The sequence below is a fragment of the Aricia agestis genome, chromosome 2 (genome assembly GCF_905147365.1).
Source record: "Aricia agestis chromosome 2, ilAriAges1.1, whole genome shotgun sequence".
Lineage (NCBI taxonomy): Eukaryota > Metazoa > Arthropoda > Insecta > Lepidoptera > Lycaenidae > Aricia > Aricia agestis.
Genome location: NC_056407.1, coordinates 23,135,877 through 23,163,826, shown reverse-complemented (window position 1 = coordinate 23,163,826; position 27,950 = coordinate 23,135,877). Strand labels below are relative to the sequence as shown.

The 27,950-nt window shown below is 38.3% G+C and overlaps 1 protein-coding gene across 2 annotated transcripts in view; it reads left to right on the top strand.

Moving 5' to 3' along the window:
- Positions 1-923: 923 nt before the first annotated feature.
- Positions 924-27,950, top strand: part of LOC121734976 — a 31,738-nt gene continuing 4,711 nt past the window's right edge. For both annotated transcript variants that reach the window (XM_042125654.1, XM_042125646.1), the window contains exons 1-21: positions 924-1,239; positions 1,324-1,511; positions 1,602-1,798; positions 1,918-2,035; positions 2,105-3,690; positions 3,801-3,871; positions 4,293-4,498; positions 11,663-11,813; positions 12,329-12,430; positions 12,875-13,032; positions 19,703-19,871; positions 21,139-21,260; positions 21,460-21,579; positions 21,911-22,032; positions 22,767-22,879; positions 23,065-23,170; positions 23,824-24,052; positions 24,682-24,904; positions 25,806-25,899; positions 26,738-26,826; positions 27,870-27,907. In XM_042125654.1, coding sequence (XP_041981588.1) covers positions 1,095-1,239; positions 1,324-1,511; positions 1,602-1,798; positions 1,918-2,035; positions 2,105-3,690; positions 3,801-3,871; positions 4,293-4,498; positions 11,663-11,813; positions 12,329-12,430; positions 12,875-13,032; positions 19,703-19,871; positions 21,139-21,260; positions 21,460-21,579; positions 21,911-22,032; positions 22,767-22,879; positions 23,065-23,170; positions 23,824-24,052; positions 24,682-24,904; positions 25,806-25,899; positions 26,738-26,826; positions 27,870-27,907 — 4,347 coding nt within the window. In that variant the 5' untranslated portion in view covers positions 924-1,094. The remainder of the gene's footprint in view (positions 1,240-1,323; positions 1,512-1,601; positions 1,799-1,917; positions 2,036-2,104; positions 3,691-3,800; positions 3,872-4,292; positions 4,499-11,662; positions 11,814-12,328; positions 12,431-12,874; positions 13,033-19,702; positions 19,872-21,138; positions 21,261-21,459; positions 21,580-21,910; positions 22,033-22,766; positions 22,880-23,064; positions 23,171-23,823; positions 24,053-24,681; positions 24,905-25,805; positions 25,900-26,737; positions 26,827-27,869; positions 27,908-27,950) is intronic.

Genomic DNA, 27,950 nt, shown 5'->3' with positions numbered 1-27,950 from the left:
CCAACGTTTTTGATATATCGAGTCACGACTCACGAGTGATTTAAGAGTGGTCATACTGGAGCTATCCAAAGTACTCAAAATCCGTCAATGCGATGTGACCCGGCCCGGCAGTAGTGTGCTGAGCCCCGATCCGCCCTGGCACGCGCCGACAAACTGTGCGCGTACCTATATTATACTACAGTTTTATTATTTATTATATATTTTTATTTACTATATTTATTTATAAGACGAAATTCGGAAAACGGTACTCGTGTCTCGTAAGTCGTACCTAAGCCACTGGCCAGTTCCTACACTCTAGACTCTAGAGTCTAGACCCGCTATCCCCAGCCCGCGGCCCGCCAGGATTTTATATTTTGTGGCCCGCGTGATATTAAACAAACGAGAAATTGACGCCCACCGGCAAAATAACGTAAACTAGTCTAAGTGATAGTCGTTAAATTTTTTCCACTTTTAAATCGTTAATTTTGAAGAATGCTATTTTTTAACCCTAAAATTTTTTTGTTGCGGCCCGCGACACCAAGACCAAGACATGTTTGTGGCCCGCATGAAAAAAGGTTGGGGACCACTGGTCTAAACCGATGCATGGGCGATGACGGCATGTTTCAAGAGTCGTGTATTGTATGCAGTGGCGGGGTACCGGGCAAGACCTAAATTTTATGTGGAAAACTTTATGTATGAATATTTTTGAGTATCAAAACTCTTTTCGTTTCTTTCTTTCCAAATCCTAAAAAAACTCGTGGTCCAAGGGGCGTGAGGTCTCTTAGACCGCGAAGGCTCAGGGCTCGCGAGGCCTTGCCCTTCGTGGGCGGCCAGCGGTTGCCCACATTGCCTACCTACACGGTACACCTTATGCCGCCTCTGATGGTATGAAAACAGAAAAAAGAATAATTGTCTATGATTTGGCGATGGCTGTCATTTAAGTTTTATTTTATTTTCTAAATGGAAAGAAGCTTTCAGTGATTGTTCAAAGATGATATTTTCGTGAATCATGTACATGTTTTTTATGAATTCAAAAGCTATTATTGAGAATACTATATACCGGTAGTGAAAATCGTTAAGCTATGTTATGTATAAAAGTATTATAATTGACGGCGATGGCGTCTGATGGAGAAATTTCTTGTACGAATGATCCTAATTTCGCTGTTATTTACTCGTTCTTGAAAGTTTTTGGTGAATTATACAGCTTAGATGTACCCACTATAACTAAACTCCAGGAACTAATCGAGAACACCCAAGAAGGTAAAGTAACGGTAGCATGTCAAGTATGATAAACAAACTATAAAAATACGTAGCAAAATAATTACGAGCACTTTGTGTTTCTAGTGTTGGATCCGCTGAAAGAGTTACACGTACGATTATTGCGGCGAGCGTTGAAGTCCGTTCAAAATAATCGATGGGAAAGGTGTCTGATAAAGTTTTGTCACCAGCAAGCACATCATCAGGAGGCGTGGGAAATCGAGAGATTTTCGTATAAGAAAGCTAGCACTCAAGTTAAATTAACCGTATTAAAAGTAAGTGGGGCACCTTTTACGTACCACAATATATTGTTTCTCTTGTTTGTATAGTTTAATATTGATAAAAATTTATGATAATATTTCTAGCTATTGTTAGAATACCAATTCACCTGCCACCCAAAGTTTAAAAGTGCTGTCAATGCAATATCATGTAAGGAGCTCAGATTAAGTCCTGTTGGGCGAGACAAGAATGGATGTGTTTATTGGTTACAAGTTGATCATGAGGCTAACTTATGCCTATACAAGGAAGACCAAGATGAGGAGACATGGCAATTGATAGCATGGTATGTTATTAATGTCTATTGGCCCTAGCAGCCTTATATTTTGTAAATTATGGTGTTTTGCTACCATATGGTTGCAGGTAGACATACATTGTATTTCTATTGTTGATTACTATTTACAGTAATCGTGAAGAGCTGGTAAAAGTTATAAATCAGTTGAAGAGTGGAGAAGAAATAACAGCTTCGGCTGTATCTAATAATGAAGATTCTAACAGTGCAGATGTACCTCAAACTACAGAAGTAAGTAAAATGGCATATTAATTCTTGCTATTATTTATAGAAAGATATACTCATTTTAGTTTCTTTCAGGATGATAACCCTATTAAAGAAACTGCAGGCGAAGAAGAAAATGAAGAGTTTTTAAGTCCGGAATCAGAATCCGACCATGAAAGTGATAATCAGAAACAACAGGAAAAAATTGAAGAGTGTGAAGAGAAAAAGAGTGATACAATAGATTTGAAAGAAGAAATAAAAGAGGAACACCAGGAGGAGCCTAAACAGGAAGATAAAGGCACAGAAGAAAGTTTTAGTTTAAGTGAAAATAAAAATAATAAGGATAAATTAACAAATGTGGAAGCTAGTGATATTAGTGGTGAAGATAGTACTAGTAAACCTGTTGCTCCTGAAAAAAAATCTTCAGATTCAGATGAAGAAGCAAAGTCTGCTGACCACGCAGATGAAGAAACTAAGCCTGCAGACCAACCAGATGCAGAAACTAAGCCTGCAGAAAAAACTGAAGATGAGTTTGTGAGTGAAGCTATTGAAGAGCCTGTTATGGTTGTGACGGGTGAAGGCAATGGTGCAGATTGTGAAAGTTCATATTTTTTTGGGGAAGAGATAGAAGAACCAGTTTTTTATGTTTTTGGAGATGGTTGGGGTGCAGACAATGATACAGGAAACCCTGATGCAATAGAAAAAACTGAACATGACAATAAAGAAGAAACTCCTGTGGAAGAATGCAACGGTCAAAATCACAATTTATCTAACTCTAGTAACTCTAGTAATAAGAAAGTAAAAAATATAAAACTTAGAAGTAGTGTTGTAAATAAGCGATCATTAAAAAAACAATTAGAAGATAGTACAGAAACACCAAAATCAGATCCTAAAAAGCATTGTGTAAGGGATTGTGATAAAGCTAATGGTTCTAATTTGAATGAAGAAAGTGATAAAAGAGATAGTAGTGTTACAGACAAAAGTATTAAAGATAGTAAAAATGTACTTACTAATAAAAGAAGGAAAAAACTTAGGATTAGGAGTAAAGTTAAAAAAAAGAGTGTTTTGCAGAAAAACAAAAAAGAAGATAGTGCAATAAACTCAGTCTCTGAAAATGAGAACTGTCAAAATAGCAAAACCAGTATTATAGAAAAAAGGAAAAGTAGTTTATCTTCCGAAAATGACCATTGTGATCAGGAAAATACGGAAAATGATGTTGAGATGTCTTCCGATAAAGAACAAAAAGTTGAAGACGACCTTCCAACTAAAAAGTTAAAGCTAGAATCGTTAGAAGATTCTACTGAGGTTGTATCAAATTCAAAAGAAGTTGAAAGCACTGAAGATAAAAAAGAAAATAATGATGAAAGTGATGAAGCTAAAAATGAAAAAAGTGAAGCCAATGACAATATGGAAGTAAATTCGGATGATCAAGAAATTGCTAAGAGAAAAAAGATCAAAGCACGGAAAGGAAAAGCAAAATCTAAAAAGATTTTAAGAAAGAGTGATGAATCAAATAAAGATAAGAGTATTGTAAAAAAACAAAGCAGAGCTTTAAAAAGGAGTTTGTTAAATACAACAGGTGATAAGACTAATGAATCTCAGAGTGAAAGTGAAGAGGAAGAACCAATTCAAGGAGGTAAAAGATTAAAAATGAAAACCAAGAAGGTTTTAACATCTCCCAGGTAATCTATTTTTATCGAAAATCTTAAGCTATTTGATTTTTTTAGAGTTAAGCATTTATTTATCTTCAAAAACAACTTTGAAGTAGGCTAAACATTTAAATTTTTTTTAGGAAAAAAGTGGAAGCTAAGCTGATGGCAAAATCTTCAAGTGAATCAGAAGATGAAACTTTACAGAATTTAGGTATCTGCATTTTTTTATTAATTGTTGGTTCTATAGTATATATTTAATAATGAGCTTATTTACAACTTCACCAGAGTAAACAGTCAAATTTCTCATGTTACAAAAAAGTCAGAGGATCAAAACAATATTGGTCATTTATCAACTTATCCAATTATAATTATTTATTTATTTTATTTGCTGTCTCACCTAGGATTCTGTTTAAAAGAGATAAAAATAAGTATAGTTGCACGCACCGTGTCGAAGTCTGTCGAACTGAAACAACGGTAGACTATGCACGGCTTTCAACGTCGCACTGCTATGACGATCGGAGTGGTGGGATATTAGGTTTATTTTCGTTACGGAATTTCTTGATTCGGTCGCCGCGGTCAGAGCCCGCGATGAAAGCTATGCAATAACTGGACATTTTATATAATACTTGCAGTTGGAAGAAAATCAAAAAAGAATCTTAAGAAGAAATCCAAAAAAGTAATCAAAGATAAAGCAAAAGCGAAAGTTGAGTCTGAGGAGTCTGATACTCCTGTGCGGCAGTCGCGTAGAATAGCCCAGATGAAAATCAAGGAGGAGGCCGAGAGACGTCACGCTGAAGAGGTGGCGCTCAGAGAAATGAAAATGATACACAACAAAAAGGTAATGATCTTTTACTAGAAGTGTTTTTAATGTTAAGTACTCACATACGGTTTTATACGTGGGAGAGCCATGCTTCGGTACGAATGGGCCGGCTCGACCAGAGAAATACCACGTTCTCACAGAAAACCGGCGTGAAACAGCGCTTGCGCTGTGTTTCGCCAAGTGAGTGAGTTTACCGGAGGCCCAAACCCCTGATCCCTACCCTAATCCCTTCCCTACCTTCCCCTATTCCCTTCCCTACCTTCTCCTATTCCCTTCCCTTTCCTACCCTCCCCTATTCCCTCTTAAAAGGCCGGCAACGCACTTGCAGCTCTTCTGATGCTGCGAGTGTCCATGGGCGACGGAAGTTGCTTTTCATTAGGTGACCCGTTTGCTCGTTTGCCCCCTTATTTCATTAAAAAAAAAAAAACTCGATCAAGCAATCACGTAGAGTGAAACCCACGGCTTGGACTTTCGTTCACACATTTAGCATTAATCTATCGAGTGACGCGCGCCGTTCAGTTATCACCAAAGTGTTCGAGCCAAAAGATGACTTCTACTAAGGGGACAGTGGCGACATTTAGCATGTCTCACAATAATTACCCCCTCCGGACTTCCATCGTGATTAGACGTGCCCACCGTGTATTTTTAAATCGTTTAAATAAATCAATTTTAACTAATAATTCTACCAGTTAAAAGTGCTAAAGTACCAGGGTCACATATATGCAAGAGAGTGTTCAAGTGTGTGAGAAGGACAAAATAGTGAGACAACTATATCTTGCTCGGTTGTTCTGCTTAGTACGACGGTTCGACCACTGAAACTGTGAACTTATTTCTCACTCAACTTTACATCAATGGCTAAACTACAAAGAACACCCCCTGGGTCGGGTAACAGTGTCTTACAAACTAGCTCGGAAAGTGACATAGCTAACCGAGATCCTATTACCTCCTTTGATTACGTCGGAAGAAGGCCGAAAAAGCAAAAACGTACTGGCCCTAAAGATGAGCAGAGCAAAGAAAGGTCTTTAAAGGAGGAACTGTTCGATATGTTGACAGAATGGAAAAAAGACCAAGATCAAACTCTTAAGACACTAAGCGCAGATATGGCGGTGCTAAAGCAACAAAACTTCAATATACAAAGTATGAACTTGAGAAGTCGATGCAATTTATTTCTAAACAATACGAAGATATGAAAGAAAAATTAACTTAGATGGAAATTGAACGTAAACAAAATCTTACTTACATAAAAACTCTGAAAGAAAAACTCGACGACCTTGAAAAAAGGTCCAAGTCCACACTTATCGAGTTTCGCAATTTGCCTACTACACCGCAATTAAGGCTGGATACACAACATGAACTTTGTACGTCTGTTCAAAAAATTTGCGAAACTCTAGATGTGAATATAACGCCTGCTGATATCAAAGACGTTTTTAAAATTAAAACTAGGACTGGAACCTCTACTGTAGTGACAGAGTTTTCATCTACGATCTTGAAAAACAAATTATTGAGCAACACAAAGGAATTTAATAAGAAAGATATAAACAACAAGCTCTCAACTGCGACCATCGGCTTACCAGCTTCTGTTTTCCCGATCTATGTAGCTGAAAGTCTCACAAATAAAAACCGTAAGTTATTTGCTATGGCCCGAGACACATCGAAAAAACTTGGCTTCAAATATTGCTGGACACACAATGGCAGAGTATTTATGAAGAAAAATGACGGTGACCAGCGCGTTGAAATCAAGCAAGAAAATGACCTTGCAGCATTGCGGGGCGACTGACTAGTCCTCTTTACTTTACAAATTACCGTTATCGTGTTTAATCATTGTTTTTCTATTCTAATGGATTTTTCTCTATGTGTTACTAGCCTTATTTTATTTTACCAAGCATTTTATCTCGTACCACCTGCATTATTTTTATATTATTGGAGAGGCGATAAAAATCAATTATTATTTATGCATGCAAATTCACAATACACATACTACACAATAATACTGTACAATAATTACATACTACACTACATAATATATTACTACTGTGATTATACCAAACGCCTATCAAATAAAAATTCTAATAAAATACACTACACTACCTTTTTTGTGTGTAATCAATGTTTTTCTGTTTTGATTTCTTTTCCTCGATGTGTAACTAGCCTAATATTGTACCGAGCATCTTTTTTCGTACTACCTACTTTATTTTTATATTACTGCAAAGACGACATATTAAGTAAACCAGTTCAACATGCAAATTTACAATACACACACTACAAAACAATACTATACAATATTTACAAACTAAAATACATAAGTTATGATTATACCTTATGTATTTTAGTTAATTATAATTAAATTTTAAATAATATAAATAATAAAGAAGCTTATGTTGAAATTAATAATAAAACACCCTACATTAAACACTTATCGCATATTTTTCTTATAAAGTATACTAAACGACGACACAATATTACACAAGGCTACTTACAAATGAGTCCATGTCATGTGACATTATTGAATTTACGTTTTTAAATGGCTAATAATGTTCACGATTTAATTAACAATATTGATCAATTATCTACATCTGATGTTTTTACCTGCGTACCCGAAGAAACATCACATGTCTTAAAAACCCAAACGACTTTTTAATTTTTTTTACATAAAACATTCGATCAATAAATCGCAACATTTTAAGCTTACAAACCTTTCTACATCGCCTGACTTTTGATTGCGAACTGATTTGTCTGACGGAATGCTGGTTGCCATGTTTAAGTAATACCAACATACCACTTCTGGAGAACTATACTACATATAAAACTACAAAACACAGTAATCAAAGCGACGGCGTGGTCATTTATGCCAAATCAGGTTTATCACCTAAGTGCGACGAGCTTGACTTTAAAAATTTAGCTTCTGGATTGTTTGTGGAAATTAACGGAGATACCGCAGTGATTTGTATTTACCGTTCGCCTTCAAATGATAACATCGCCGATTTTATTTAATTCTTAACGAAATACTACCAAAATTTTCTATGTACAAGTCCGTTGTCATAACCGGCGATCTTAACATCGACATCAAGCCCAACTCTATTGACCCGCGAGCTGATGAATACCTCACTGCTCTCGCTTTCCATGGCTATGTATCTACCCGCACACTCCCTTCCGACAAGAGAAAATAATTGTCTTGACCACATAATACTCAAAACGAAATATCCAACTTTATCTTTTATTTACGAATCCTCAATAACTGATCATTACTCAACATTAGTATCTATTACTCAACCAGAAAAAAAACTACAAATTCCATTTATAAATACAATATTAATTATGAATCACTTGATCAATCAATTTCACACCTGAATTTAGACCATTACTTTCAAATTCAGGACCCCAATATATTGGCATCTGCAATAATAGATTTGTTAACTTTAACTATCAATGAAAACTCTACACGAAAAAAAGTACCATCAAATAAAAGAATTTTAAAACCCTGGATTACCCCGGGTCTTTTACGATGTATGAAAAACAGAGATGCCCTAAACAAGAAATGTAAACAGTTCCCTGACAATCAAATACTTCGTAATACATATCAGCGTTACAGAAAGTTTTGTACAAATATATTACAGAACACAAAAAGAAGATATGACGCTCAACAAATTCTCAAAGCAGGCAACAACTCTAAACTACTGTGGGGCATCATCAGACAGGCTACAAATATAACAAAACCACATAATCCTTCCTTGCAACTATTAAAAGCATCTTCCACAAACATTCAATCATGTAACGATGTCAATTCATTTTTTGTAAATATTGGTAAAAATCTTGCTGATAAGATACCTGTTAGCCAGTCTTCTATCCACAACATAAAACCTACCTCCACTCCGATATGTTCTTCTTTTACACTGCACCACACTGATCCGGACGAAGTAGTATCCACAATTAATTCACTTCGACCCAATGCCGCTACTGGCTGGCATGGCATTCCATTTTCTATTCTGAAAAGATACGCTGTTAGCCTAGCACCTATTCTGAGTCATTTATTCAACCTTTGTTTTGACTCTGGTATTTTTCCCATGTCCTTCAAAAAGGCTTTGATCCATCCTATATTCAAAGGAGGAGACGGGACGTCTCCAATTAAGTATCGTCCTATTGCATTTCTCAGTGCTTTATCTAAAGTCTTTGAAAGCTTGATTAACAAGCGACTGGTCAACTACTTAAAACGATTCAATCTGATTTCTTCCCAACAATTCACTTTCGCAAAAATAGATCTACATGTGACGCTATACATGAACTAACAAATATATTGGTAGATAATTTAAATAAAAATAAGAAGGTACTTACCATATTTTTAGATCTCACGAAAGCTTTTGATACAGTTCCGATTCCCATACTTTTAACTAAACTTGAGAACATGGGTATCAGAGGGTTGCAGTTGGAATTTTTCAAAAGCTACTTAACGGATCGTTCACAGTTAGTCACAATAGGTGGACATAAGGGTGATGAATTACCAGTTTACTACGGCGTACCTCAGGGTAGCATACTTGGGCCGACACTGTTTCTCATCTTTGTAAATGATCTTTGCCAACTCAAAATTCCTGGAAAAGTTATCTGTTATGCCGATGACACTGCACTTACCTTTGTGGCGGAATCATGGACAGATCTGGAACGCAAAGCTCAGAATGGTTTTACAATAGCTGAAAGATGGCTCAAATCCCATACCCTAACGTTAAATTCTGCGAAAACTAATTTTATTACCTTCTCCGTAAACCCCAAGTCCCAACCAACAGTTGGATTATCTTTAAGATCACACATCTGCATGTCTTCTCTCGATACACCCCAACCCCTTTGTAACTGTCCTACAATATCCTCCGTCGACCATATAAAAATATTTAGGTGTAACACTCGACAAATTCCTCAATTTTAAAATCCACATAAGCTCATTGACAGCCCGTATGCGTAAATTAATCTATATATTTAAAAATCTACGTCACATTGCAAACCAAGAAATAGTCCGCAAAGTCTACTACGCCTTATGCCTTTATTATATATTGTCTCTTTGTATTGTATTGTCTCTTGCTGGGGCGGAGTGACAAAAAGTATACTGAAACCGCTCGAAATATCTCATAGGGCAATCCTGAAGGTTGCAACTTTCCGTCCTATTCTATTCCAGACCACTGTATTATACAAAAACTGTGATGTACTGAACAATTATTCATTCTCAGTGCAGTTCTTCTTTAACACCGTAACACTCCTTTCATCGCGATTACGAAGCGTCGTAAGGACAGAATATGTCAAATACCTCAACCGCGATTGTCTTTTACAAAATGGTTCTTTTACTTTTTGGGCCCATATTTTTATAACAAAATTAACCTAAAAGTATCACTGTACGAATCCACATATAATGTTTGTAAAAAGCTAGTCCGGAAATACTTACAAAATAAAAGTTACGATGAAACGGAATGCTTCATGCCATAACACACACACACACACGCATGCACGCACGCACGCACGCACGCACGCACGCACGCACGCACGCACGCACGCACGCACGCACGCACGCACGCACGCACGCACGCACGCACACACACACACACACACACACACACACAGAGAGAGAGAGAGAGAGACACACACACACACACAGACACACACACACACACACACACCTTTGCATGCTCTAGTATAATAATTATTAAAATTATGTTCTGTAAAATTAGAAATATACGTCACTATCTTTAATTTGTAACATCTGCAATGAAAGGGACTGTTAACCCTTACTACAGGTTTTTCAACCTATCAAGGGTAACAGTGCTTCACCCACCAGTGACGAGATTGTATTTGTTGTAAACAGACCTGTAATTAATTATTAGTAACACTTGTTATAATCTCCCTTTTTTGCACCAATAAAGTTATTATTATTATTAATAATTCGTCCCCGAGCTTGAGTGAAGTCGATGACTGGCGTCGAGTAAGTTCGATGGAAATTAGATTTATTTAATTCCATCGAGCTGGCTCGGTGCAAGTTGTGACTTTTGTGGTTCACGCTATAGTTATATTTACTTGATTTGGAGTAAAACTATAGAGTAATACCGATAGTGGGTACTGACCATAACACGCTTTTATAAGCTTGGGCTGTATGTATGTAACGGAATCTTTGATCACGATTTTTACCTATCTCCAGTAGTCTAATTAATACGAAACTTTGCTTACATATTAAGAGCCAATGACAATGCAATAATAAAAAAGTGTGTTTTCAGAGTTCCGTACTCAAAGGGTAAAAACGGGACCCTATTACTAAGACTTCGTTGTCTGTCCGTCTGTCTGTCATTTTGTCTGTCTCCAGGTTATATCTCAAGAACCGCTATAGCTAGAGTTCTGAAATTTTCACGGATTGTGTATATATTATATCTGTTGCCGCTATAACAACAAATACTGAAAACAAAATAAAATTAATTTTTAAGGGGAGCTCTCATACAACAACGTGATTTTTTTGGCTTTTTTCACATTATATGTGTACTTTAATAATTAATAATCAAAATTAAAATAAAATAGAAATTTAAGGTCGTTTTTTCCCTCCCATACAAAAACACAACTTTTGGCCAATTTTTTCTCTATAATGGTACGGAACCCTTCATGCGCGAGTCAGACTCCCACATGGCCGATTTATTTTAGTTTTTATAAACTATTATCATTTCCATTGCAGCCGGCTAGCACTGGTGAAAATGTCAGATTTCCTTTCTCATTCTGTTGCTTTGTTTCTTTCCTAGGGAGCCTTTCAATGAAGATCATAATTATTAGGCATGCTAGTCAGCATGCCTATTAAGGTCCCCATTGTTAATATTTCCTTTATGTTTTAAAAGTTACTTTTAATGAACTGTGATTACCACATTCAGTACATAGTTAAATACTTGCCTTGATGGTACAGTGACTATTTCACATATAACATGAGTTGGTTCTAACAGAAATAATTAAAAAATATTTTATTCGTAGTATCATTGACGACCTGTAATTTGGTCAGCCAAACAAATTATAGTTCACATTTGACCTTATATACATAATCCGACCAAATGACATAAGCCCGCCTAGAATACGAATCTCTAATGGTTTCAATTAAAATGTTATTTAAATCTGTCCTTCTATACCTATAAAGAGGAAATGCGACTGCCTAGTCCTTTATTCACATTCACTTTTCAGTCAAAAGACGATGAGGAGGAGTGGAAAGCGAGCGCCGGTAGCAGCTCGGAAGAGGCGCCGCGGCGTGCGCGACGCAAGTGGCGGTCTGACTCCTCCCCGGAACCAGATTCGGAGTCCGATGAGCCGTTGTTCGAACATGAGGAAGCTGAACGTTAGTATAATGATAATTAGACATTAAAGGTCACATTTGTCGGCACTCACGCGCCGATCGTGCCGCATTTTAGAATTTGTTGTATGAAATGATGTGAAATCTCGCACCGGATGCGCCGAACTTTGTGTATTATGCGATGCGTTCGACGTGTACGGCGCGTACGGTACTGAAAAATGTGTTGGATCAGCTAAAGAGCTACTTTGCTCAGTTTGCTGCCGCAGCGGCGTTTTACACACATGTTTCGCGACGTGACGATAACGATTGACGATACAACGCACCCAGAACTAGTGATATCTTAGATTCGCTCTATTAAAAATATTAATATTTAATAGCCTTGTGTAGGATTCATATAAACGTAAATAGTTAGAAGTTTATGAATACTAAATTAACATATACAGTATATTCAATATTATAACTTCTCTAAAAACTTTTATCTAAGTGAAGACCAGTATTCCAATATCTAGAAGCAAAATCTTAAATATTACTGACATTGTTTTAATTTTTTTATTTCACAGCTATCAACGTTACTAAGTCAGACCATGAATTCTCACCGGAATCAGATCTGGAGAGTGGTGAACCAGCAGAGCCCTTGAAAAGGGTGCGGACATTGCAAGAAGGTAACTAAATATGTTGTTTAATATTTTCCTCATTTTGTTACGTTGGTGTACTCAAAGATTAACATTTTTTACTGTTGCTCTTAGAGACTTATAATGATGATTAAACTTCAATTTAATTAATAATTTGACAGATAATAATGTTTGGGGCTTATGTCAAAATCTTATCCATGTAAATCTTTACATTGTCACGCACCGCGCCGCCGTCGCGCCGCTCCCGACCCGCTGCGCGCTGAATAATTATTTTACTACATGTTATCAGTGCCGTAAATAGCCTTTTTTGCGCCCTGTGCGAGCTTCTTTTATATGTTATAGGTACCCAGAGCAAAGCTATGTATAGCCCTCTCTGGTCTGGCCATTCTTGCGCCCCCCAGAATCTACGCTCTGTGCCTAGGCACTAGTGGCACCACCCTATTTACGGCACTGCATGTTATGTTTTGTCATCAGCGGACGAAGACGGCGCGTGCGTGCGGTGCGGCAGCGGGTCGCAGCCGGAGTGGGTGCTGCTGTGCGACAGCTGCGACGCCGGCTACCACGCCTCCTGCCTCAAGCCCGTGCTGCTGCTGATACCGGAGGGCGACTGGTTCTGCCCGCCGTGCAGCCACGTGAGTATACTGGAGAGTTGTACGCTGCTAGTAATAAGTTTAAAATACTATGACAACTGTGTATTTTTTTAATCACTCAATAATAAAAATAATATAAATATATTATACAGGGTGTAACAAAAATAAGTGATAATACTTTAGGGTGTGTACGTGTTCCTTGTAGAGAGTTCACTGTGAAAGTAGCAGCGCTGAAAGTCCAATTTTTTTTTTCACTTTTGTATGGGGAAACTCGTGACGCTCGGGCTCTTGCCCATACAAAAGTGGAAAAAAAAATCGTCTTTCAGAGTTGCTACTTTCACAGTGAAGTCTCTACAAGGAACACGTACACACCCTAAAGTATTATCATTTATTTTTGTTACACACTGTATACCTATATTATATGTTACGCTCAAAGACCGAAAACGCTCAGTGAGCAAAAAAATGGCTCACAACGCGTTGTGGTAATAGTGAAACGGCCACGACGCGTTCTGGTAATCACAGAAATACCACAAAGCGAAATTCGTGTCGTGGCTGACGTGCTATTCGACCACAACGCGTTGTGGTAATCGAGTAAAACCATGACGCGTTCTGAGCATTTAAAAACAGCTACGACGCGAACCCGTGTTGTGGCCCTAATCAAAACGGCCACGACGCGTTCTGAAACCAGGCCGTGTTACGCAGGAGTAATTTTATAGCGCCCAAGTGTGTGCGCAATACACAAGAGCACTCTGGTTTCAATGAAACTAGGCCAGTTACGCAGGGGTAATTTTATAGTGCCCAAGTGTGTGCGCAATACACAAGAGCACGTTACGCAGGAGTAATTTTATAGTGCCCAAGTGTGTGCGCAATACACAAGAGCACTCTGGTTTCAATGAAACCAGACCAAGTTAGGCAAGAGTTACTTTATAGTGCCCAAGTGTGTGCGCGTGTTAAAGTCGGTCCTGCACCTGATTTCTCGTCAGTTCTAATACTCAACCGTATAGATCATCAGCTGGATCAACAAGTGGAACAAGCCGGATTTCTCCACAATTTTTCAACAACAGACCACCTTCAAACACTAAATCAACTCCTTGAATAATACTCGGAATAAAATAGAGAGTTTTACCAGAAAATAAAACTTACCTATTATCTTTTCATCAATATCCGGAATCCATCTTGAGTCAAGCGCCTTTCTTTTTCGTCCACAAGTCCTTGCTATTGGTTGCCTCCCCACCAGCCCCACTCTTACCGCTTCCTACCTCTCCCACCAACGGTCTCACTTTAGAGGGGTTTCAGAATTTGTTCATCATTATAAAACTCATGATGCACCAGGTAGCCATTACCTGGATTCCGGATATTGATGAAAAGATAATAGGTAAGTTTTATTTTCTGGTAAAACTCTATTATCTGTTTTGTATCAATATCCGGAATCCATCTTGAGTGATTTGTTTGTTATCACCTGGTGTTGTATGCTGTAAGCTACAGACGCTATAATGTGTTAGGAATTAGGATAGAAATGAATAATTTAGGATTATAGAGAAACCCCAGAAATATCACGAAATATTAATTTTATTACTATTACACAAGTAAATAATACAATATAACAATTATATTATATTAATCAATTTAATTTACAGGATCAAAATAATTAGATAATGAAACTGACTGATTTGCATTATTACAATTAATTATTTCCTTTTGGTAATAATTTTTAAAAGTGTGAGCACATCTCCAATTACCAGTTTTAAGAATTTGATCTATAGGGAATTGTTCCACAAAATTAAGAGAAGCCACAGCCGACCTTACAGAGCCAGGGGTGGCTTGAATTCCAGCTTCAGATAGCAGAGACTTAACCCAATTCCCTATAACTGTCCTGGAGGCAGGTTTAACATCACCTCTGGCGGTAATAAATAAGTGGGTTATATTATTCCTTCGACCTGCACCTAAGTCAATCAACCGTTTTATCCAAAATATAATATTTAACCTTTTAATTGGATGAGCCTTTATTCTCCATCCTGACTGTCTATAATTATAATTATCAGTTTTAGAACCAAATACTGGCCGTAAAATCATTGTATTACCTTCGTCAATCAATCTTTGATTGTCCACGCGCAGCAAAGTAAGGTCGTGAACTCTACGGCCAGAAGCCAGCAGTAAAAGTGTAGCTGTATGCCGTGACACTTGATATATATTATTTTCATCTAAATTATATACACCTATATGGACTATCAATTGTCTTGGATTCCATATCGGAGGCTTAGAGGGAGTTTCTCGAGCTACTGATATAGCTTTTAGTATATGTTTAATAAAGAAATTAGAAGATAAATCAAGGTGAGACGTTAAATGCGTAAATGTAGAGATAACCGATTTATGGACTAAAATAGTTTTATATGAGAGACCTATGTCACAATGTAAATGGGCAAGGTAACGTGCAACTTGATCGGCATTTGGATATTTAAAGTTAATAGAATTTGACTCACACCACGTTTTCCATCTGTCCCACGCTGGTCTGTATGTTTTAATTGTTGATGCTCGCCAACTTGACATGAGCAGTTTCTGTTCCTCCTCCGTCCAGTCGGTCAACATTTCTTGCCACCCAAAATTAGCCAAGCCTCCAGCTGCAGGTCTTTGACTTGTGGAGGGTGAGTTCCCGTCGTCGTGTCCAGGAGAACGTGTGGTAAGTCCGGAATCGTGTATGGAGGCCGAAGAGCACGGTGGCGAACATCGGCCTGCCAAAACACTTTGTCCCACCTCGGGGCAATCAGTATGTACTGACCCTGGGCCTGGTTCAGGTGTTGCAGTACCCTGGGGATCAGACTCGGTGGAGGAAAGATCCATGCCAATTTGTACTGCCACTGGTGACAAAATGCATTGAGACGGTGGGCGTCCTCGTCCAAAACGTCCATCGACACATACTTCTCTACCACATGCGCCGTTTTGGACGCAAAAAGATCTATCTCTGGTGTGCCCCACATTTGGAATATCGGCTCGGTTGCAGTTGCTGTCAGGTGCCATTCGGGACAAACTTTCTGTCGAGATAGAGCGTCCACTTCGCAATTGAATCTGCCGGGAAAGTACTGAGCTACTAAATGCACATTTTGATTGTCCAGGAGCGTCAACAGTTGTTGGGTTTGTTTCAGGAGCTTTTTCGATTTTGTTCCTCCCTCCTTGTTTATATACGAGACCACTGTCCGATTGTCGGTTTGCAGAAGAATCTGGGCATTTCGTATATAAAGCTGTTCGTGTACGATTGCCCCGTAAACTGCAAACATTTCTTTTTGATTTACGTGCCAGGATTGCTGTTGCTCTGTCCACGTACCTGTTATTATCGTGTCGTCTATCTGTGCTCCCCAACCGATATCGGATGCGTCCGTGGTCAGTAGATGTGTTGTTCCAGTCATGTGTATTGGCATGGATCCCCCCAATGCTTCGGTCCACCAAAGCATTTCCTGGCGAACGGGTTGCGGAATACTCACTAGGCGATAAGGGTGCTCTTTGGATAGCTGGCGACTGCAGTATTGTATCGTTCGACAATGAAGACGGCCCCTTCGAGTAACGAATGTTGCGAAATTGAGTCTCCCCATTAGCGATTGATACTGTTTGAGAGACCATTTTTCCGTTCTGAGCTGTCGTTGAAGTACCCTGCGTAGCGATAGGCACTTCATCTCGGATAAGGACTTTGCGTTGCGTTTTGTGTCCCACGTTATGCCGAGGAATTCTAAACGTTGTGTCGGAACCAGAACGGACTTTTTGAAATTGATCGTCCAACCCAATACCTTCATTATTTTTATCGCGAATGCTATGTGCTCTTGGAGTTGAGCTTTCGATTGGTGCGCGAAAAGAAAGTCGTCGAGATACACTACACATCGTATTCCATGGGTCCTTAAATATTTGGCCACCCAGTTGGTAATTGTGGCAAATGTTCTGGGCGCCGAAGAAAGGCCGAAAGGTAAGCACGTCATTTGCAACAGTTGATTTTGATGAGAATCTGGATGATAGTTCATTCTTAGAAAACAACGGTGCGTTTGTAGCACAGGTACGTGAAAATAGGCCTGGCTCAAGTCTAATTTCACCATCCAATCTAAGTGCTGAAGGAACGTTGGGACCCGGAAATGGTTGAAAAGTTGAAACGGTTTTATTTCTACAAATTGGTTCAACCTCTTCAGGTTGAAGATTGGACGAAAAGTTCCGTCCGGCTTCGGAACCAAAAAGAACGTCGAAAGGTAGCTGGGGCTGTGATCTGCTCGTTCCAGGACCCCCGATTCTAACATATCTTGAATTTGCTCTGTCATATTCGTGGAGGTTTTGGTACAGTAACATTGCATTACCAATTGACTCGGGAAAATTAGAGGCGGCTTGATAACAAACGGAATTCGTACAGCATTGAGAAGCTGGCATATTTTCTTTGGTGCCCCTAAATTGCTCCAAGCACTTATGTAATGCTTCAGACAGCCGCCTCGAAATGTCCGCAAGTCATTGGCGATATTGTTTATTTTTGTAGGAAGATTTAGATTGACCTTTCTTACTTTTTTGTTTTTCGTGGGTATTACTTGGTCTATTTCTAGGTTGGTTTGGAGGATTCGCTGGTCGTTTACCCTTTTTTGAGGAAGCATTTCGACGAAAAAAGGTTTCGTCGCTTTGTTTACTAGTAGATGGCCGTTGATTGCGATAAAAAATTTCTTTGTTGTTAGATAACGAATTTGATTTATGCGATGTATTTAATTTTTCCGCCCCCCCAATTTTTTGTAGGTAAGTTTGAACTGACTCTTCGTTAAATAAATATTCAGAGCTAGGAGGTATTTTATGCAGAACATCGCGATGGTATTCTTCGGGTATATGGCGAAGTAAGCTATCCCGGCGCAAATTGATCAAATCAGCCCGCCTACCACATACCATTTGCAAAATGTCATCCGATAGCTTGCTATACGGAGACTCTTTAGAAAAAGATGTTTCTATTTTGTCAAACAGTGAATTAGGCGTTAACGAATTTTTTGTGTCGCTAGCCCAATCGACTAAGTTTTGCAAAGCATTTTGTAAGGCCTGCTTTTGCTGAAGAATAGCATTAGTTAAACCGGCAAATGAACGCTCCAACAAATAAGAGCGTGAGTCGTCTTTTAACATGTTCGACTCGAATTGTTTTAACTCATCGTTTACAGCGAGCTCGACAAAACCGGGGGTAGCTAAATATTTCTTTTGTGTGTCAATGAAACGAATTGCATACCAATCACTGCATTTAAAACGTTGTAACTGATTTAATTTCGCCAAAAAAGAATCATCTGCTTTTTGGTAAATTGGATCTTTAACAGTTGTACTTATATCAGAAAGTATACTAAGCTTATTATTTTTAACGCTTTCCGGACGTCGTAACAGTAAATCACTCGAAGTAGTGGATTTCTCGATATCAACCTCAACTCTGTTCGGATTATTTGAGATTTCACTATTTCTTGCAATAAGATCGGTTAAATATGCAACTTGTTGTGATAAAAATTGAAAATGTGCAGCACTCACAGCATCCGGTTGTTTTCTTACTTTTTTAGCTGGGCTTGAAGAATCACTTTCACTATTAGAAGAATCACTTTGATCGCAAACTATATCCGGTGACACTGAACGAACACGTTTTCGAGAATAATTAACGTCAATTGCACCATCCACTATTTCACCATTACTATTATGCAATTCTTGATCTTCCATGATTTTAACGGAGAGGCAACTATTTAATTAAATTTAAAATAAAAATTATTTAATTATTTAAATTTAAATATTAAATATAGCAAGTAAAACTTGTAAACGGCGTGAAAAACGACGCTATAATGATGAACAAATTCTGAAACCCCTCTAAAGTGAGACCGTTGGTGGGAGAGGTAGGAAGCGGTAAGAGTGGGGCTGGTGGGGAGGCAACCAATAGCAAGGACTTGTGGACGAAAAAGAAAGGCGCTTGACTCAAGATGGATTCCGGATATTGATACAAAACAGATAATAAAAACCTTTATTTAGCCTTCGTCGATTACACAAAAGCTTTTGACAATATTAAACACGCAGCAATATTTCAAGCCCGCCACAACCAAAACATAGAAAATACATCATCATTATCAGTATCATCATTGTAAATAGTTTAGCAGCTCTCTCCTAAACTATTTACAAGTGTCCATGAGGAAGTGTTTTGAAAGCTGGCGGCTTCATGGGCGACGAGGGGTATTGTCGTCGGTGACAGGAGGCTAACAAACGTTCGGTTTGCCGACGACATTATTCTCTTTGCACCTACAGCCTTAGAATTACAATATATCGACGAGTATATCTACCTGGGCAAGATAGTCTCCTTAAACAGTAGACTAGGACGACGCCACCGTGGACGGCCTCGAAAAAGATGGCGAGATGAACTAGATGCCTACAAACCATTGACAGATGGAAGACCTTGGGAGAGGCCTTTGCCCAGCAGTGGGGTAGTATAGGCTCTTAAAAAAACTTATGGACAATGAAGCTGTTGATATGTCTTGACCAGTGACAAAATAATAATACACACCAAAGGCCTCATAGTTACAATATAGTTATTTTTCCGCCTTTTTAGTCTAACATCTATATTGTTATAATTTAATCTATTAGTTTGGCATGCACAAAAACGAAACATTTTATGTATAAAGAATAAAAAAAGGACACATAAAATCAATAAAAAATACATATGTGTAACTTATATTATACTTTATTTTTATGACAGAAAATGTTGATAACGGCACTGGAAGATGAGTTGGTGAAGTATGACAAGCTGCGAGCGAGTGTTGAAGAAGAGAGGGAACGGAAGAAATTGGAAGCACCGCCAGAGGAGAAAGCCGGAGAGAAACCGAACACTGAAAATACTGAAGACAAGAAATCGGATGATGAGTCTGGTACGTACCATCCAAGAAGATTCATAGGTATAGTTTGTGCGTTTTATGATGATATGCGTGACACATAGACACGTGACAATAGTAGGGAAGTTACCTAACAAAAATTAATCGATAATTTAAAAATATCGAATCACTTCGTAAAGGAATTGCAATCGAAATTATCGATTTCGTACTGACATTTCAGTGGTGCCGGCGATTTAAGATGGCCGCCCTTTTTTATCGATTTGATTTCGATTCAACAGAGTCAATCTCTATTGACATAAGTTCCGTTTCATGCATATGACATTTTTCAAATGTTTTCGTAACAATAATTTTATACTCCTATTTCACAGTTAATATTTATAATTTCATATTAATAAGTAAGCATTTAGCAACTTTTCATTTTTATTCATTTACAATTATAGGAAACATTTGTTTTTGTAGATGGAATATAAATTATTACATTTTGATTTTTTGTAAAAAAAAACCCGTAGCAAGGAATATGAAAACTGTCACCCATATCATCTTAAAACGCACAAACTATAGTTTACGGACCTACGTCATTTGATCGAGTTATGTCAATTTAATATTAGTGGTGATCTGTCGGTTGGGTTTGATATAACATGACCAAATTACGTTGGTTCGCAATCTGCCTATATGAATCAACTTCTCTAATAAACTTCCACCTTTAAGTAAATGTGTGAGTCACGCATAGGCATGCGTACATGCACTCACTCATTTACTTAAAGGTGGAAGCTTATTTCGCGGAATATTGCTAAAAATAATAACAAACTAAATTCTCTGATAGTATTAAGGGTTTATTCTGTAACTTGATTCTGTAATTTTAATCCACCATGAATACTTTGATATAGTTATGAATTTAGATGCTTAATATAAAGCTACTACAAAATGTAATTCTCATAAACAAGGAACTGACATATTATGTATATGAACACATACGAAGAAACATGAGTATGATGGTGTAAATTCTGACAGATTTAAGGCGATGCCTTGATAATTTGACTGTAGCGATATCGATTTCTCTCAGCAATGACTAAATATAAGAAATTAAAGTTCACTGTCAGTATTCATCATGTCTTTGTATAAATCAAAAAGACTTCTGTAAAAAAGGGATTCTAATTTTGCCAACAGATGAGAGTGATTTAAGCTTCCAAAATTTGTACATAGATTGGTTCAAGCCGCTACGGACTGGATTCGGCAATGCGAGAATAGCCAGGATACTGTTGCGTTTAGCAACACGCCATTTAATATAACAATTAAATTTCAGGGTCTGACAGTAGTTCATGGTCATCGTCGTCGGGTGGCGTGTACAGGCTGCGCGCGCGCCGCCAGCTGCCCGTGTCCTACCGCTCGCAGGAGTACGACAGACTCATCAGCTCCGCTATTAAAGTAATTACCATCTTCTATATATAAAATTCTCGTGTCACAGTGTTTGTGCGCGAACTCCCCCAAAACGGCTCAACAGATTTTAATGAAATTTTGTATGTAAATTCTGTAGGCCTTAGAATAGGTTTTTATCTACTTTTTATATTGATACTAGAAATAATTTATATATGGCAAAACTATATATTTTGTATGTTTTAAACAGGAAGAGTATGTGGAACCTACAACGAGTGCAGGGAATCAGGGTAGAGGAAAAGACATATCAACTATAATAGAGGCCGCTGAAGAAGAGAAAATGAAGGCCGAGCGAGAAGCAATTGAACAGGTAGGCTCTTCAAATTTACAGGGCTATACACTCACTTGATAGTGAAGCCTTAATTCTTGTGATGTTATCTGTTGCACTTACAGCACTTACATTATCTGTCAAACTCTCCATTAAATTGAAGGTTAATCATAATTAAACTCTGAGTACGGCGTTTACACACGCATAACGAAAGAGATAGCATGTTTTATGCTAAAACGGCAAATTCAAAAGTAACTATCGGGAGTGCTCTATGAATTAAACAAAGATATTTTTTTTATGAATTTGTGAGCATTCTCATTTCTCTATGATATTTGGTTTGGTTGCATTTCTACATAAAGTGATATCTATTTAGGGTATACCGGTGGAGCCTAAGAAAATGAGGAAGAAAACAAAAAGAAAGCCAAGGAAACTGAACTCGTTGGAAGTTCCGTCGGAAGACGACGACGAAACAGATGAAGATTTTAAAGATACAGGGTAAGTTGTTCATGTATGATACCGTGACTTGTAGATTTGTTGACATGATAAAACTCATGCTGTCATTCTTGGTTTGACACAAAGAATGCTTATCACAGCCAAAAGTCTATTCTGTGCGTCTGAATGGCCTGTTTCACCACTTACTGATAAGAACCGGATAGGCTATCCACATCTATCTGTCAGATTCTCCATACTATCTGCCAAGTTGAGTGGTGGATAGCCTATCCGGCACTTATCAGGAAGTGGTGAAGCAGGCCCTTAATCTCCTTGCAGATTTTATGTAGTATGGACAACATCTCCAAAGAGGTTTAATGGGTTAAAAATTGCGTTTGACATAACTAAATAATGCAATCTGCAATACAGACAAAGTCGTTTTGACTCGTGCCTAAAATGAGAAATAACCTCGGAATGATATTGTAAAATTTTACATAAGCGTCAGTTTCGTCCTTTAGACATTTTGTCATTGTCACACCAAAACAACTTTATATTTTATAGCTAAGTATACAAAAACACGTCATTTCAATAGTGTGATATAAGCTGATCGCATATTTTTAGGCTACACGCGCCGTAAGCGTCACATTTTAGAATTCATTGTTGTGTGAAATAATGTGAACGCTCGCACATTCGCCCGCACCGTACGCGCCGCATGTCGTGTACTATGCGGCGCGTTCGGCGCGTACGGTGCTGACAGAGGTGCGACCAGCTTAATATGTATAAAAATTCTTGTTTCTCAGAATGGAGTCCTCATCGGAAGAAATTTCGTCATCGGCAGAAAGAGACAGTACCAATGATTCCCGATCATCAGATTCCCTGCCTATACGACGGTCTTGTAGGCCGGAAAAGAAAGGTTAGAAATTATTTTATCTCTTTTTATATAGTGGAAATATTTTGTTTGCATTGGATGTGATAAAAATACTGTTTGATATGTAAAACTACTGAAGTAGCACATGAAAAAACAAGAAAGGCTAAGCACATGGTTTTATTCGGTCAGTTATAAATTTTGTTTTTCATGTGGATGTTAATTAATTTCAGATCGTCAAAGGATCGTCGAATCGTCACCAGAATCTAAGAAAAAGAAGAAAGTGTTCGCGGACAGTTCAAGTGAATCTGCCGAGGAAAAAAAAGAGAGAAAGAGAAAGTTTGTTCTTTTTTTACGTTTTGCCTCAGACACAATTATTATTATCAAACGAAAAAAATATTTAATGTGTTTCAAATTTTCAATTAATTTGACCATAAAAATTAAACTCAACAAATATATATGCGCAGTTTATTATTGCGCAGTCAATATGTCGCATTAAGTTTTTTTGGGCTTCTGTATCGGAGAAGTTGATTCATACGCAGATGGTGGACCTACGTTTTTTAGTCGAGTTGTGTCAAACTCAGCCGGCATAATAATTAATAATAATTAATATCACATGATATTGAATCAATGACATTTCCAATCAAATAACGTAGATCCGTCAACTGGCTATGAATCAATTTCTTCCATGGTACTTTTAGGCTGGTTTTATAGTTAAGCGTTTCGGCAGCGCCGTTGGAGCGCCGCGCGTTCGAAGATGTATGGGGGTAGTAGTTGCGTTTCTAAGTCGCGCGCTTGAGCAGCGCCGTTCGCCCGTATGTTCGTTACATATCCGAGCGCGCGCGCTCCGACGGCGCTGCCGAAACGCGTGACTGTAAAACCAGCCTTAGATTAAAATTAATGGGAAGAGATACTCCATATCATGTAATCTTTGAAATCCGAGAATCGAAACCCTGTTGTATTATGAAATTTAAGTAAATCTTTTGCCACAGATCAAAATCAAAGCCCAAGAGATCGCGTCACGACAAGTCGAAGTCAAAATCAAGATCAAAGTCGTCAAAGTCACGTCTGACGCAATACGACGCTGCGGGCAACGTGATTCGGGCGCGGGTGACGTACGGCGGCCTGAGCGACGAGGGACCCAACGACTGGTCTCCCAAACACCGGACGAGGCAGAAGAAGATTAATTACACCGAGATGCCCAATACGGAGTCTGAAGATGTGAGTATTTATTGTTATTCAAGTTTGTTCTAGCTAAAGATACCACGCTGTATAAGTTATGTTAGGGATTTGTAAACTAAGTGTAAGTACTCACATACGAGCAATCCCGTAGAGTAAAAACCACAGCTCGGGCTTTCGTCCACACTTTCAGCGTTGCTCGATAGTTTTACTCCAGTTCTAAGGAAATTAGCTACGAATAATAAAAACAAAGGAAGAGACTGTGTCAAAAAAAATTGTCAAGCCGGCTCGATTCGAGCCTTCAAACTGGCTCGATGCGAGCCTTCGAGCTGTGAGTTTTGCGGTCCACTCGGTGGTTTTTGCTTGATTTCGTGTAAAACTATCGAGCAAAACCGTGTGTGAGTACTTAGCATTAGGTTCGATTTTGATGAATGAGTTGTCTTTGTTTATTTTTTTTTAATAATTTCTAAGATTAGTACAAATCCTTACTCTGCTATCATTATGAATGTAAGTCTGCTTCTGTTACCTTTACATGTAACGGCTAATCCTATTTGCACGGCCTCAAGTCTGGAAGGACATAGTATAATATGTTGCGCCAAATATACGTCAGTTACGGATCAAAATTCTCTACACAAAGTCGCAAGTTGCATTCCCCGGATTACTGTTCACAGGAGATGCACAAGTCGAGCGGCAAGCACATGGACAGCTCGGACGAGTTCAAGGTGGACGAGTCTTGGGACTCGTCGTCGGGGTCGGAGCGGCGTCGCGGCCGGTCCGGCTCCCGGGAGAAGCGCGCGCTCGAGGACTTGGCACAGAAGACGGCCATCGTGCCGCTGTGCAAACTGCCGGAGCACGTGACGCAGGCTAAGACGGACGAACTGAGAGCGCATTTAGGTATGATCAACATTAATTCAAGTATCTGTCTTCCATTTAAATACAAACGTATTTATTTAATTACAAACAATACGTTTGCGTGGGAGAGCCGGCCCATTCGTGCAGAAGCACGAATGGGCCGGCTCGACCGGAGAAATACCATGGGCTCACAGAAAATTCGCCGAATGAGTGAGTCTACCGGAGGCCCAATGCCCTACGGCCTACCCTATTCCCTTCCTACCCTCCCCTATTCCCTTCCCCACCCTCCCCTATCCTATTACCCTATTCCCTCTTAAAAGGCCGGCAACGCACCTGCAGCTCTTCTGATGTTGCGAGTGTCCATGGGCGACGGTAGTTGCTTTTTAATTTAATTTTTTTCGTTACTTGTTCTTACGCATGTTTTGGTGTTTTTGTCTATGACACCCGGACCTGAGTAATGTAACGGAACGAGGCAATGACCAAACTTAATAATGTCACACATAATTCGTTTAAGTTCCATAATATTTTGACTTTTGTCGAGATATTCATGGCTTTCGAGCCCCGTCATCAATCGGGCCAATCACGGAGTAGATTCATCTCTACGTAGTCAGGGACGTTCAGAGGCATGTGCAGCTTTCGCGCATGCGCAATAATAGAAATTATCATCATGTCTGTCAGATTTGGCACATGATACTGACGCTGACACACATTTTCAACTTAGCACGTGCGCAATGAGTTTACGACGATTACGATATTTTTGTTTTTTTGGATATATTAATTGTTAGTATTTTTATTAAAACTTATGTAAAACACATAAAGAACCATCATTTTATGCAGCTAAAGCAAATAATCAGAAACATTTCCTACTGTCAAAGAGCCTATATTGTTTTGCGGTGCATGATCCTCCGAGCTAGTGTATAAACGTTATGTCCCGAAATTACAGAGGCGCAAGCATCACAGAACGCTGAACAGAGCAACGCGTCGGACACACCAAAGCCGGCTCGCGGTAGAGGCAGCAGGGGCGGCCGCGGCAGCAGGTATATTATTTTTGGAACGAAGTTCCTTATCGCGCGTTGCGAAAGGGGGCTAGACGGAAAAGTCGTAACGACACTTTTTGACCGACACTTATTTTAGTACCTGCGAAGTACAGAGGGCGTTGATGTGGCGATGACGTCAAGTGGCGGGAAATTTAAAACTTTGTTCCATCCGGGTGTCCCTTGACACCTCTCAAGTTTTTTGTTTACAATGATTTTCGTCATTTAGAAATAATAATCGTGTAGTTGCATTCGTCGATCAAATAGTTTGCAGAAGAACTGAAAATATATTACATTTTAGTAGCATTGTTCACACTGTCTAATATTGTTTTTGGGTTTTTGATTTATAAAGATAAACAATATAATAATATAGTCAAAATTATGTGACACTTAAGTTGTGCTGCCTTGACACTTTTAATAGCACTTAGCAGGCTGTCTAAGGGCTATCCTCTTAGTATCAAGTAACACATATGACATAACACATATTTAATAAAGCTGAAGAGTTTGTTTGAACGCGCTAATATCAGGAACTACTGGACTGATTTCAAAAATTATTTTCCCCATGGATAGTTAAAATATCCCTGAGTGATATAGGCTATGTATGTACCACAGGCGAAGCTGGGGCGGACCGCTATCTTTGACATAAGCACATAACCATGGGCGTACCCAGGATTTTAGCTGATGAAAATTGACTTTTATTAATCTCACTGAAAAGATAATACTTTGTTTCCAACACTTAATTTTGCGTATGTAACACGTTGACGTTGTGACGTTTATTTTATCTTCTTCCCTCTGCCCCTACCTGGGTACGCCCATTGACATAAGTTAAAATCACTTACAGGGGCGGACGTGGGCGCGGTCGAGGCGCGGGCGGTGAGGGTGCTACCGGCGACGACGCACTCTCTAAACTTGTCGGCGTCAAGATCAAAGGTAACTAATTTCACTGTTATGATTTCATTAAGCCTCATTGTAAAATTGTTGTAAAAAACAATTTTATTACACCCTGTATATTATTATTGCATTGTTAAAATGCAATAATAATATACAGGCTGTAATAAACGGCAGACAGAATTTCGGCATAGGAATCTATTCGCAGTATAGTGTATTCAATGTGCCAAGTTTGAAACTACTTATGAATTAGTTACTTCGAAAAGCTCAATAGGCTACTTGACCTATATTCAATTTAATTGAACAAATACATATTTTTAGTAGAACTTGGCCTAGGAAATCGTATTTCACCCTTATCGTCAAATAAAAGCTTATGATTGATAAATGAAGTCGATCGGAAAATTTCATTTTATCAAAATATGATTTGTACTGACGAAAACGCTTTTGCGGTACTTCCATTTGGATGTGACGTCATCAGACTCGTAATTTAATATCTTTTATTTATCGCGCTCGTTTATGTAAGTTTATTTGTATATTAAATAATAAGAATAAGCCTGGAAAGATTTGTAAAATATTTTTTTTTGATTAATTCAAATATAACATCAGTTTAAAATATTTTCTGCATTTATTGTAGACGGGAAATGAAATGGCCAAAACTTTTCTCCAAAAGTTTTCAATATTACAAATTATTTCTAATTTCTTTTTTATTTTATAGTTTTTAGGCACTTTTAGACTTGTACATTTAGCACATAAAAAAAATCAATAAAGAAAGTATAAAATACAAAAAATATGACGTCACACTATGGCGGACAGTGTTGTGGACAGTGTTTTCGGCGCCATTTAAAAGTCATATTTTTCAAACAAGATTTTTATGGGTTTCTACTGTTTAAAATATTAGATTTTTTGGTGAAAATGGATGATTAAGAAGCGATTAGCTGCTAAAGAAAAAGCGATTAAATGCTAATCATTAGCATGAAGAAAAAAAATAGGTCAAGTAGCCTATTGCTTAACTTTGACGAACAAATTTTTAATGTTATAAATTGCAGGTATCTGGTATTAATAATAAATTGTTGCCTTATTTGCAGAACTCAAGCCAGATGATGGCCCGCTGAAACCTAATCAGGTCTGTAGTATTTCTATTTAAAAAAAACTTACCACAATATTTT